The 13169-nt window shown below is 48.7% G+C and overlaps 2 protein-coding genes across 12 annotated transcripts in view; one reads left to right on the forward strand and one right to left on the reverse strand.

Moving 5' to 3' along the window:
• Positions 1–13169, forward strand: part of LOC122204688 (centromere protein P) — a 243079-nt gene that overhangs the window by 157578 nt on the left and 72332 nt on the right. The window contains exons 6-7 of one of the 8 annotated variants that reach the window (XM_042912272.1): positions 1675–1800; positions 3781–3883. The exons of the other annotated variants lie outside the window; for them this stretch is intronic. Of the exons in view, the coding sequence (XP_042768206.1) occupies positions 1675–1800; positions 3781–3812 (158 nt within the window). The 3' untranslated portion in view covers positions 3813–3883. Of the gene's footprint in view, positions 1–1674; positions 1801–3780; positions 3884–13169 lie in introns of those variants that run through there. 8 annotated transcript variants of the gene reach the window in all.
• Positions 1–13169, reverse strand: part of ECM2 (extracellular matrix protein 2) — a 33133-nt gene that overhangs the window by 5967 nt on the left and 13997 nt on the right. For 3 of the 4 annotated variants that reach the window (XM_042912258.1, XM_042912256.1, XM_042912257.1), the window contains 7 exons: positions 12819–13007; positions 10333–10929; positions 8638–8753; positions 6832–6967; positions 3727–3884; positions 1544–1683; positions 222–548 (listed from right to left, as the gene is read on the reverse strand). In XM_042912258.1, coding sequence (XP_042768192.1) covers positions 222–548; positions 1544–1683; positions 3727–3884; positions 6832–6967; positions 8638–8753; positions 10333–10929; positions 12819–13007 — 1663 coding nt within the window. The remainder of the gene's footprint in view (positions 1–221; positions 549–1543; positions 1684–3726; positions 3885–6831; positions 6968–8637; positions 8754–10332; positions 10930–12818; positions 13008–13169) is intronic. The other variant, XM_042912259.1, reaches the window with a different exon arrangement.

Genomic DNA, 13169 nt, shown 5'->3' on the forward strand with positions numbered 1-13169 from the left:
GTTTGCAAACATATACAAAAGTAGAAAAAAGCTGTGATGAATCCTTGAGTGCCTATCACCCCCTTCAGTAATTATGAACATCTGCCTATCTTGTTCAATGTGACCTCTTGTCCTTTTTTTCCCCTTAGAAGTAAATCCCAGACATCATGTCATGGTTGTTTAATCATATACTCTGTCAACCACAGCAGTTTAAATCGATACTTGAAAAAGCCAAAATTTACCGTATCTTGTTGTTGTTCAACCTCAGAAAATGGAGTGCTTTCATTTCTTGTACCCCAGGTGGTATAGATTTTAAGTCATTGTGATCCAGAAACAGCTCTCTCAGAGAATGGTATGTCCCGTAGAAGGAGACTCTGTCCACGCCGTCATCTGAGAGTCTGTTGAATGACAGGTACAGATACTCCAGGCCTGGCTCCATGTGGCCAAATACGTAGCCAGGGATGCGCTCGATTTGGTTCCCGAGGAGCACGAGGTGCAGCAGTGACTTGGGCAAGTAGGAGGGGACGTGGTAGAGCTTGTTGTAGGACAGGTCGATCGACTCAAGATTTCTGCAGCAAAGAAGGGTGAGCAGAGTGGAGCGTGGGGCAGGGACCATAGGGATACTCAGCCATTTTCCTGCCACCACTGGGTGTGCAGTAGTGACTTATGTGTGAGGGTGGCCGCGAGGCTCCCGCTCTTACCTGGTCACCACACAGCTGTTCCAGCTCCAGGGCAAAGAGCGCCGGGATCAGGAAGAAAGTTCATTCCTGGGGCAGTAGTGAACTCAGGACCCACCACTGTCTCTGGGGTCAGATGTCCAGCTGCCTATCCCTGAAACCACCTCTGCTCCACACCTGATCTGACAGCCTGGCACATAGGGCTTGTGGTGACACAGGGGTCGAGAAAAGGGGGCTGCCTGGTTGTTTCAGGAGCTTCCCCTGTGGCTTCTGAGTCACCCTGCCACCACCATGTCCTGCTGGGCTCAGCTGAACCTGAGGCTGTCTCATCCCTCTGTCCTGCCCCTGAAAGATGCCTGTTCCCACTGTGCCACTCAGATCCCTCATGCCCTCCCCACACGGCCCAATCTGGCTTCTCCCCAGCTCCCCCCGCCGCCCCACCATGGCCTGTCTTGCCCTCCTGACAGGCAAGACCCCCACGCCAGCCATAGACCCTGCTTCCTGCCTTCCCTCTCCAGCCACACACCTTTCCTCCTGTTGTATAAGACTTGAGACAGAGAAAGGGTTCGGAGGCGTGAGACCGTGAGGTCCCACAAGGGTAAGGGAGCATCTTCCTTTCTCAGCAGGGGCAGGGCTGGCCTCGCTTCAACTTCATGACCACCTGTGAGGTGGACAGACCTTGGGTCACTCAGCGCTTGGGCTTGGGGTGGGGTGTCCAAGTAACAGAGACTGTGGTCACCTCAACACCAGCCATACCACAAGCTCCAATCAGATAGCCAGGTTTGGGGGAGGGTTCACTATGAAAGGTTGTCGCTCATTCATAGCCCGTGCAGTAATGACAGCGGGAAGAAACTGTCTAAGACAGTCAGACAGCAGCGGATACTCACTCTTGGTTTATCCAGGCTAAAGGAGCAATCCTGTTTTCTTCAATTTTATTATATCGTAGCACAATGACATTGATCTTCCTGGTGTGATTGAAACAAATCTCGGTTATTTCTTCAATTTGGTTATTTTCCAGGTATAATTCCTATAATTAAGAAAACAGACTATTTTTCTTCGTGCTGGTTGGTTGAGTTTGAGAGAGAAAGATGGTGTTGTAGACTGATCTCCTTAGTACTGTCTGAAGAGTCTACTGCTTTTCCAAGTGAGTTTGTTATTGTAAGTTGTCCTTTTCCAACTAATTAGTGAAATAAAATGTGTCATCTTTCACGGTCATGGGATTAAATGAAGTTTTTAACCATAAAATGTTGCAAAATACACCATACCATAATAATTGTATAAAGCTCTCTAGTTTATAAAACCTATTAATGTACATTATCTCATTTGGGCTTCACAACCCTGGAAAATAGGTAGAAATGATCATTCCCCCTTCAGTAGTGGAAATGGTGCAGCCTGGAGAGATGACAAGCACGTGGTCCCACTCCTGATGCGCAAGAGACACGCGTCCCCACCAGGTCCCAGCTCTGGGGCAGGCAGTGTCCCACCAGTCTGTGCTGCCTGTCAGGGTTTTAGATTGGCTTGTATTAAGATTAATTTAATGAAAAGTTAATTAAGAACCTTGATTTAACATCGGGGTAGTTTGCTAGAGCTATTGTTTTCAACAGCCAGCTGCCTTAATTCCCTTGGTCCTAGAGGGAGTTTTCCCTCAAAAATCTTATTGGAAATTAGAACCAGACATTGGTATACATCTTCAGTTTAACTTTCTATTCCTATTGTACTAGTTGCCTCCCCTTTTCGTTTAATTTTCTTACTTGTTAGGAATGGGAAAGCAGGAGCTCCTGGCTGGCTCAGTTGGTTAAATGTCCAAATCTTGGTTTCAGTTCAGGTCACGATCTCACGGTTCGTGGGTTCATTGGCCTCTGTGCTGACAGTGCACAGCCTGCTTGGGATTCTCTCTTTCCCTCTGTCTTTCTGCCCCTCCTCCACTTGCTCTCTACCTCCCTCTCAAAATAAATAAAAATAAACTTTAAAAAAAAATAAAAGTTGTTTTTTTTTTTTTTTTTTTTTAAAAAGGAAGAGGTAAAGCAATCTTTAGCTTTTTGCTTTTACCTTAATACATATTTAGGGGTGAACCAAATCAGTGGTTCCCAAACTTGGTTGCATATTAGAATCAGTCAGAGCCTTTTAAAGTGTAAATTCCAACCTAGGTGCACCCCACTCAGAGCACACTCATCCAGACACTAGACTCTGTCTGGGAAGCAGGGCCCTGGAAGGGTCAGAGCACACACACCTGTGTGGACATCACCTCCCCTACCAGCGAGAGGGGCCCTCTGGAAAGAAGAACGTGGGACAGGAGTTCAGGCACATTTGGAGACCCTTTGCTCCTCCATATTATTCAAATTGCGTGTGTTTTACTTGTGTGCATTATGTATTAAAACCTTAACTTAAAAAATTATAAATGACCCCACCCTCAAAAGAACCTGACTGAGGACGTCTGGGATAGGGTAAGGGGTCTATACGTCTTTCTGAAATAAAAGCCCAGTGTTGGAACCTCAATCTTTACAATTTTGACAAATTCTAAATTTCTCTCTTAATCTGCCAGTAGGAGGATGAAGAAGGGTGGCCCTGCGGCAGCCGTGGCAGACCCGGGCCGGTGGCTCCGTGGGCAGTGAGCCCACAGCTGGCAGGGAGGGCAGAAACAGAGTTCAGAGCAGTCAGCCAGGGCCCCGCTGGGTCTTCCAGACCTCTGCTGTCAGTGTTAGAGGTTGGGTGTGAACTTGGCAGTGAGGCTCCAGCCTGGGCACAGGGTGGGAAGGCAGTGATGGGCGCTGGGCGGAACTGGGACGCTTTCTTGCAAGTTGTAGTTTCTGTTTAAGTTCTCATTCATCTTCCCCATTCTCCCCCCAAGAGCTGTCAGGAAGACCAATTTTCACTTTATCAAGGGTCTCTACTAGTAATTAAAATTGTGTATTGCTTGAGGAAACACAATGTTGAAATTATAGTAAATTCTGCATATAGCACCAAAATGGGATTTAATCTGCCACAAAATAATGTTTTAAAATAGTGTTTTTTTTTAAATTCAGGTAGACTGTATTTAAAACATAAAACGTTGAAAGAAAGATAGTGGTACCTCAATAGAAGCCGGAAGCCCCTGTGGTATAATTCTGAATTTATTTCTTCCCAGACGCAGGTAGGATAAGCTCTTCAAAGATTTGAAAGCCAAAGGGTTGACGTTGGATTCGCTGAGATTGTTTCCTTCCAGTTCTAAGGTGACCAGCTGATTTAGGTCTACAAAAAATAAAATACAATTGTCAGAATATGAAGAAAATCAAAAAACCATGTAGTTCCTGTATCTTTCAAAATGTCATGTGAAATGTTCAGTTTATTTGGAGGGCAGATGTTGCTTCTTTGGCCTCCCCCTTACAGAGCTGTTTCCCAAGTGCTCTGTGCACCCTAGGTGCCCAGCTTAGCAAGATGCTGGGTGCGCGATCCAGTGCAGAGACAGGCCTATTGAGTGAGGGCGTCCCACAGAGGCAGCGAGCCCAAGTGAGCAGTAGAAGGTTGTGGAGGTCATTAAAGCATTGGCGAAGACGTGGACGCCCAGATGAAACAGCAGCATAATTAGGGATGGACGGAGGACAGGGGAGTGCTCTGCCTGGCAAATGTCAGTCTCTGAACAAGGGAGTTACAGCAGTGAATTCTCATCACAGTTGTTCACTTCCTGGCAGAGAGTGCAGCCAAATGCATGTTTGGAGAGGAGAATGATCAAGAATTCTCCACGCATTCAGACTGAGCTACCAAGAAAGGCCTTTATACAAATAAGTTTCCCTACATCATTTCCACTGGCCTCAGGAGTGGCATGATCCACATCAGCTGGAATCCTGAAGGAGAGTGGACGGCTCAGCAGTGATGATACCCAGAGGCATCTGAGTCAGACATTCAGGGTGTAACTTTGGGGTTGGTTCGGTGGCCAAGATTTCCAGAATAGGGATGTTTTCATATTCAGCTCAAGTCACGGGCATTGCACTGAGCGCTCTGTACATCTCAGTTCCCTCTCTTAGGCATATTAGAGAGGCAAGACGTTGTCCAAGCAAGAGCAAGGGGCAGCGCCATCAGGGGCGCAGACCACACGAGTGGTGAGGCTGGACTCCCAAGCACAGGATGACGCAGAGAGAAATGGGAGGCTGAGGCAGCCAGGTGAATACAGGCCGTTTCGAACTGGGTGGCTGTGCTCACAGCGTTGGCACAGGCCCCTTGTGCACCAGGCAGTGAGGAGCCTCTGGGCGGCGGCGGCGGCAGGACAGGATGCTAGTCTGCGAGCCCGTGTGGCGTCACTTGAAGGGCTGAGAGGAAGTAGGAGGCCCAACCAGTAAACTGATAAGTGGTTATATTTCCTCATGTTCTCTCTAATTTCTGAAACTAGAGGTACTGAGAATCTAGCCCATTTATCTAGAACATAGTTGAAGTTTGGGAACATAATGGAAGTTTTCCCACGGAAAACAGATAATAAAAGTAGACCAGTAGCTGGTATGTGACCTCACGAGAGAGAGAGAAACGTAGCACCCAGTGTGAATTCATGATGTTACACGTGAGTTTACAGTTACCCTGGCTTACGTGTATGTTGTATGTGACAGGCAACACGCTGGGACTAGAGAAGCTTCCTGTGGGGTAGATGCAGTGCAAGAGGGTTTGTAAGCAGGAAGTTGGTAGAAGTCCTTCCCGTTGTGGGGTGGGGGCCAACCTGGCAGGTCACGGACACGGGAGAATGCGAGTGGTGGCCACGCACAAGCACTGCTGGGGGGCTGCGTGCTCTCCCGGAAGCATCCGGTCCCTTTTGTTTCTGTGCACCTTTGCACGTGCTGTTGCTCTCCCTGCACCACCCCTCCTGCCCACTGCTCTGGAACTGTCTGCACCGTGAAGGGTCGCGAGTGAAGACCTGCCACAAGAGCACGTGGAGAGCAGCAGGCCACTGGCGGCCACACCAGGGGCCTCCCTCCCTGCAGAAAGAGCAGCATCTGGCAGCGGTGGAGGCCTGCGCTCAGGGGCCCCCTGCTTGCTGCCAGCTGGCTGACGGTCCACGGCAGAGGGCTCAGCACAGAATGTAGAGGCTCTCTGGGCACCGTCACCTGAGGCCTTCCTCATGGCCGAGGCCTCTATGGTGCTTGGACTGGGGAGACGTGTGTGAGGGAGGGAGCATGTGGAGAAGCCGCTGCCAGGACTATGTGAGCACAGCTCCCGGTAGGGGCTTCTGCCTTATAACACGTGGTCTAGAAAATGGAGCTAGAGGGGCGCCTGGGTGGCTCAGTCGGTTAAGCGTCCGACTTCAGCTCAGGTCACGATTTCGTGGTCCGTGGGTTCGAGCCCCGCGTCGGGCTCTGAGCTGATGGCTCGGAGCCTGGAGCCTGCTTCCAATTCTGTGTCTCCCTCTCTCTCTGCCCCTCCCCCATTCATGCTCTGTCTCTGTCTCAAAAATAAATAAAGGTTAAAAAAAAAAATTAAAAAAAAAAAAAGAAAATGGAGCTAGAAAGGTGACCTCACGTGCAGTTAGCAGACACCCATCAGCGCGCTGGCCTAAATTCAGTGTTCCTTCGGCCTCTGCTTCGCCTAGCAGTTAGAAATTGCACTTTCTGGTGTCTTTTCCATATGACAAAGCCTATCACAGTTTGTGTGTATTGATGTATTTCATGTGCGCCCTGCAGTCCCATCTGGAAATAGAGTATTTCCAGAACTCTGTACTTTTCAGGCTTGGCATTTCTTAGGATTGCTGGTTTTCTTCCCATCACTGGAAGGGCTTTGTTCCTCGTGAGGTTTTTTGGGAGTAAAAAGAAATAGCGAAACTGGCTTATTCTTTTTAGGCTTAAAATATTTCAAATCAGATAAACAGGAAGTGGTGAGCACTGTACTTCACGAGCTGTGCTGGACTGTTGGGAGGATGGAAGGAAGAGTTAGGCGTCTTTGTCTGGACACAGCACTTGGCCCCAGCAGAGACACCAGCCAGCATTTGTGAACAGCTTGCGTGGTGCTGCCTCTTTTATGCCGAGCTCGCAATGTGACAACTTCAGTTGTTCAGTTTGGTCCAGAATCAACCATGAGAGGAGTAAATAAATTTTATCAAGGTAAATGGTGATGTGGCCTAAAAAACTCACTAGTGCATCTGGCACTACTGTACATAAAGTTTCCACACGACCACAGAGGAAAAGGCCGTAAGGACATACATCAACCAAACGTTACATACCGGATAAGCTCTCTTCACTGATAGCCTGCAGACTGTTGTCATTGATCTTAAGTTCTTCTAATGCAGATGGTAAGTCAGGAGGAATCTCTACCAGATTGTTCCCGTCCATATTCAGGCGCAGTAACTTCTTCAGAAGCTTAAAAAGTGAATCTCGAGTTACCTTTTCATCTGGTATAGATGTGCAGTCACGCATGGCACTGAGTGCCCAGAGCGCAGCCCTGCTTAGCCTCACGGACCCGCCTGCCCTTTCTCGTGCCTGCGGGAAGCATTGTCAGCAACCTGTGTCTGATGATTTTGTGTCCCACTCACCTATTTCTCCTATTGTGGCTTTAGTGAGCAAGAGAGAGCTCCTGTCACCACTGGACCAGTCACATTGGGCTACATCTTAGGTTTCCACCTTCTCGGCAGTAGACACAAGTTAATTAGATTATGTGGCGCTCTGAATCTGTCATGGATGCTAGCAATTAAGACAGCAGTTTGAGGGGCACCTGGGTGGCTCAGTTGGTTAAGCGTCCAACTTCGGCTCAGGTCATGATCTCACGGCTTGTGGGTTCGAGCCCCACGTCGGGCTCTGTGCTGACAGCTCGGAGCCTAGAGCCTGCTTCGGATTCTGTGTCTCCTCTGTCCGCCCCTCCCCTCCTTGTGCTCTCTCTCTCTCTCAAAAACAAACATTTAAAAAAATTAAAACAAAAGATAGCAGTTTGAGTTCTTACAATATATCTGCACACCTCAATTTTCTAGTTACACTAAGTGGGAACAGTCATAAAATAGCACTAAGTGTTGTGGACCTTCTTCACAGTGGCTACAAATACCACAGGCTGCTCCTTCGTGGTGCCCACACAGTTCTGTTGGGAGGCACATGCCTGTGTTTGGGGTTGTGTGCTTGTAGAGCTCTGACGCCTCACTGGTGACTCAGCAGCACGTAGTCAAACTTGAGCAGTTTGGGAAGGGGACAGAGGACCCCAAAACAAGAAAAGGAGATGCTCTCCTATGTGTCTGTCTTTCTGATCAAACGCAGCAGATGCGTGAGTCTCAGCTGACGCAGCAGGACAGGTGCCTGGAGCCCTGTCCTGTCCCAGCCCAGAAACTGCGTGGGAGCCAGGAACTGAGCACACTCGTGCCCAGCAATTTGTACAAAGGTCATAAAGGGGGTTGCAGTGTGTTTCATTGGGCTTCTTACAGCACACGTGTGTATTTGTTTACATACACAGACCCCTTCTTTCTTGTTTGCACCTTTGCTTCCCTGACACTCCTTGGGCCTCTTTCCTTTGCTCCCATTTTAGGAAATGTTTTAGTCAAACGCAAGTCTTCCAGAGGTTTACTCTCTGTTGTTTCCTGTCCTCTCGCCCTTGTCTTTCCCCCCACTGTCCCGTGCTGATTTTCATCTGAGCCCGTTTGTGTCTCCAGAACCCCGTGCTGCTCACAAGTTCATCAGGTCTTGCCCTCAGCACAAAATCACAAAGCTGTGTCTTTCTAGCCTGAACATGTAAATAAAGTTTCCAGATAAGCTCTGCTCATGTACTAAAAGACCATATTTAAACATACTTTCAGCTGTTTGAGGAGAGGCTGCTCCATAAGTTCAAAATACTAGTTTTGTCATTTTGCCGTTGTTGGTGCTCTATGGGTGAAGCATGGAAACCCACAGACCTTGATCAAGATAAAACTTGAGTGGCTTAGGGACATCACGGGGAGACTTTCTCCGGAAAAGGCTACAGTGAAAACACTTCAGTCTCCTTCCCTTCCCTGCTGCCAGGACAAAGCTGCCCGAGGGGGTCATCACTCACCAGGTAGAGTGTGTATACTTACCTTGAATGCTTTGGGCCCTATGCCCGGGGACGTGATATTATTTTTGCTCAGATCGAGCCTTTTCAAATTCGGCAGCCCATTAAATGCTTCATCAGGAATGGAGGTGATGGCATTGCCTGGAAAACAGCAGCTGTAACTTAGGCTCACGTGTGCACACAGACGTGCACGTACACATACGTGTACTCATGCACGTGCATAGATAGCGAGAGAGCTCTACCCTGGGGAGACAAGGACACCATCTATCTAAGCATACTTTCCCTTTGATGTGTCCTAGACCCTGGGCCAGAAATCCGAGACTGTTATCCATGAAATCCTGACACATCATTTACCTTTCTGAAATCTCCTTCTCTGAACGAGGAGCTCAGATGGCCTCCAGATCTAATGTTACAATTGTGTGGCCTCGATCTGTAGAAGTTTGTTCTACATGCTTTAATTTTATGGGATTTTGTTTTGACATTTAGTTAAGTGCAGTAGTCAATGACTTTACACCTAGAAAATGAGCTTCCCAGAAACAGGGAGTACTACAAAAACCAGGTGGTGACCTTCTTGTAAAACCAAGATAGTATGACTGGGCACAGGTCATTCCTTTTTCATGCACAGATTGGGTTTTCTTATGGCAGAGCGCACCTGATGTGCCGGCCTCGAGCGGGGGTGGATGCTGCTGGGCCTGAGGGGGTTCCCCAGGGATCCTTCGAGTGTGGTGTCCTGTCACAGACTGGCCGTCCTGAACCACAGTGTCCGACGTTGTCTGTTGAGTGTGTGTGTGTGTGTGTGTGTGTGTGTGTGTGTTTACAAGGTCAGTTGTTATTTCTCTGGTAGTTTACTTCTGTGGTTTCCCCTGAGGCGCATCCGAAACCCCATTCAGATTCTCTTACCCTTTGTGTTCAGGGCAGACAGACACACACCTGGTCCTGCCATTCGTGTGCTCAGAGCCCTTCTGGTGACCTCATATGAACAGGGAGGAGGACCAGACCCCACCATACCCGCCTGAACAGCTAACATGAGGGAGAGGCCGGTGGGGGGTGCTGGGCATCTCTGGCAGCAAGGCCGCAGCCAGCTTTGGGAACCGTGGGTGGTTTCCTGTAAAGTCAAACACGCATTTACTCTGTCAGTCAGCATTAACGAGAGGAAAACCAGGTCCACACGGGCCTCTGTGTGTGGATGTTTGTGGAACTGTCCGTACGGTCGCCCCACACTGGCCCTGACCCCGTACCCTCCAGCTGGCACCTGTGGTCTCTGCGCGCCGCACAGGCTCCTGAGGAGCAGCATCCAGACACCAAGTGAAAGAGGCCCAGCCAGGAAGACTGCGTGCCATGTGACCCCACTTGGGTGATGGCCATGGATGGCCAAACCCTGGAGGCGCGTCACCTCAGCAGAGACCAGGGGCGGGGTGGGGGGGGGGGGGGTGCAAGCGAGTGTGGGGAGGGGATGGGAGTTTTCTGCACCCTGAATGTAGGGTAGTTACACAACTGCACACGTCCCATAAGTTACCACACCTCAGTAAAGCCTACTTGAGGGAGAGTCAGTGGGAAATCATGATTTGATTTGGAGAAATTTGCTTACACGTAACTATGCTGTTTCTTCCACAAAGTTTATTTCTATGATCGAAGAGTGTTTAGGATCAGTTTATATTATGAAGTTAAAGTAGGACTCTCACAGGGCAAGGACAGAACAACATGCGTCCACGTCTCTTACCAGCAAGCTCCAGGCTTGTTATCTCTGGTGCCGTGAGTGGTGGCATCTGCGTGAGGCCCGCGCTCATGCAGCTGATGGTCCTGTAGGACAGAGAGCACCCGCTGGGCAGAGGTGGCATGCGTCTGGGAGGGGGGGGGACCCGGGGTCTTGAGGGCATCCTGAACACGTCTCCTCTGATGGTGTCATCGTGCTCCTCTTCGTCATCGCCGTCCTCCTCCTCCTCGTCATTGTCCTCCCCCTCTCCCTCCTCTTTCTCCTCCTCCTCCTCCCTTGCTGGGTGTCGTCTTTGATGGGCCTGCCTCCCCTCCTCGTGGGGTCTCTGCTCTCCCCCTTCTCTGCTCCGCCCTTCACTGAGGGGTCTCCCCTGCTCTCCGGGGTCAGCGGTCTGTTTCTTCTGCTCCTTATCTTTATCTTCTTTAATTTCTTCTTCATCCTCCTCAAACCGAAGTTCCTCTTTTTGCAACACTGGGTTCATTTCCAGCGGACAAGGTGTCCGTTGCTTACAGGGTAAGTTGGTTGCTTCTCTTTGTTCTGAAGAATCACCAGAAAATTCACTTGTATCACTTACGGCTGTACCAGTGAGTGGCTGGGGAGAAGCTACCAACCATGGGGACACAACAGGGTTGGGTTGTGACGTTAGCAAAAGGAAAAATCATAGTGAAAATGAGGTTAGTAAATACTCTCTCCAGGTACTTGAGTGCGATATACACATGAGACACCTTTTGAAATTTTATTTCTAAGACTTGTTTTAGGCAATTTTTGTTTTGCCTGTGGCCTTAATATTTATTTTTACTAAAATGCCTGGCTACCTGGTAATAAAGAGGGAATAATGTTGTTACATGATGCACAGTGATAAGCAGTCCTGTGTGAGGTTGCGACGTGATGAGGTGCGACCTTTATCATAGATACTGCTCAGTTAATTGGGGTTATTAACAGCGTAAGCGTCTGTACCGCCGAACATAAAAAAGTGAAACGTGTATTTTGCTTGCTTGTGGTAGTGAAACTGGCTTTTGTTTGTAGATTTATTACTATTTTTGTCTGGTTTCCTTTCAGCCCCACGGGCCCAAAAGCATCTTCTGAAATTTAGAATTACAGAGAGTTTTTCTCTTTCTCCCTCCCGGACTCTCTAGTCTGATTTTCACTCTGTGACCTTCTGGAAGTCCTCCTGGACTCAGATGATGCTGTTGTAAGTGTGCACAGGGGTGCTCCCCACTTTTCTGTGATGATGGGGGCAGGATGGTCAGCGGCACACGCTCGCCTGCGTTCACACTGAGCAGCAAACGGGGCCGGCCCGACAGTCACCGGAGCTCAGGGAGAAGTGAGCTCCAGTGCGTGCATCCTTACTGAGTCATCTAGACATAAATCACCTGGGAAAGGAACTCAGAAAATGTAACTATCTGAAGGAATTACTTGAGATTTGGGCCCAGTATATATCATAAAGTCAGTGAGTTATTTTTTCACATCTCTGGCACGGCATGCAAAGGAAAACAGGAAAAAATTAAGGAAAGGAAACTAAAGCTATCATATTGAAACATTTAAAATCCTTCCTGTATATCCAAGTTTATTTTTCCAAAATAGCCACAGCATTTCAAGATTATTCCGAGTCCTTTGAAAAATGTCTGATAATTTCTAAATCTTGCCTGTATATTTGGTGACATTTTTTAAAGGCATAATACCTTAGTAAAATAAGTGTAAACCAAAATGCAATTCCTAAATATTCTAAAGTTCTTCTTGGTAGACAGCCTCTGTAGACACCCACCCTGTGACCGTCCATCTACCTCAACTATAGACCGGAAAAGATGTCTCTGTTCTTTCCCATCAGATTATTTACCACGTTTGTTTATTTCATCAATCACTAACTAGGCTCTTCCTGGGGACCTGCGCCTCCCTCTTGAGAGTCGTCTGTAACTCAGATATGAGCCCCATGAGCGTAGGGGACAGCAGACATGCACCAGGGCACGTGGCCAAGATGCGGGCCCTGCTTCAGGGCCATGCTCGCGCATGTCCCCAGATGACCCGAGCAGTAGTGAGAGCGAACAGGCTGGACGCATTGGGCTCTTTTCTCTCCAGATGCAAACCGCCTCTCCCTCTGTTCCCCAAGAGTTCTTCATCTTTGTTGGTGGTCTAAACGTACCCACCCTGAGTCAGATTAAGGGAGACCCCGCGTGTAATGTGGGAACTGTGGGCTATGTCAGCTTTGTCACTGCTTCTCTGAAGCTGAGAGTCTGTGTGCAGTGTGGTCTGGTCCAAGTTTACTCATTCTGACAGAGCTGGGACTATAAAGCCTAGATCGTTTAGTTCCGTCTCCTACCATGCATTTTCCCAAATAACGTCTATGTTTGTCATCACTGTGCCAGTATCTTCAGTACCTTAATGACTAGTTTACCATAATTTAATTTAAAACTTAAGGCAGTGACAAAACAAAATCAAATGTAAGTTGAAGACTCCATCACATGTGATATTTTGTTTCAGCTAAATACTTATACCGGTATCCACGCAGACTGGACAGCACTCTCCTTCCGGTGTGATCGTTTGGGGGCATGTCAGAGGGGGGCACACGGTTTCATCGCAAAGCACCCTTCCATTGGAGCAGAGGCAGGTCGTGCATGGCTCGGGAGACCACACAGCTTTGTTGTACATGGTCATCCCGTTTACCAGACAGTGTCCCTTCTTTCCTGAAAGAGAAGCAGGGACACAGTAAGTTCCTGCGTGTGTTTGCACACCAAGTACGTAGATCCAGAGATGTAACCCCCAGCGGGGCGTCCGCCTGCTCTCTCAGGCTCTGAGAGTGACCAGCCTGGTAGCCTGACTCTGAACTGCGCCTCCACACTGTACCT

This window comes from Panthera leo, chromosome D4, assembly GCF_018350215.1.
Source record: "Panthera leo isolate Ple1 chromosome D4, P.leo_Ple1_pat1.1, whole genome shotgun sequence".
NCBI lineage: Eukaryota > Metazoa > Chordata > Mammalia > Carnivora > Felidae > Panthera > Panthera leo.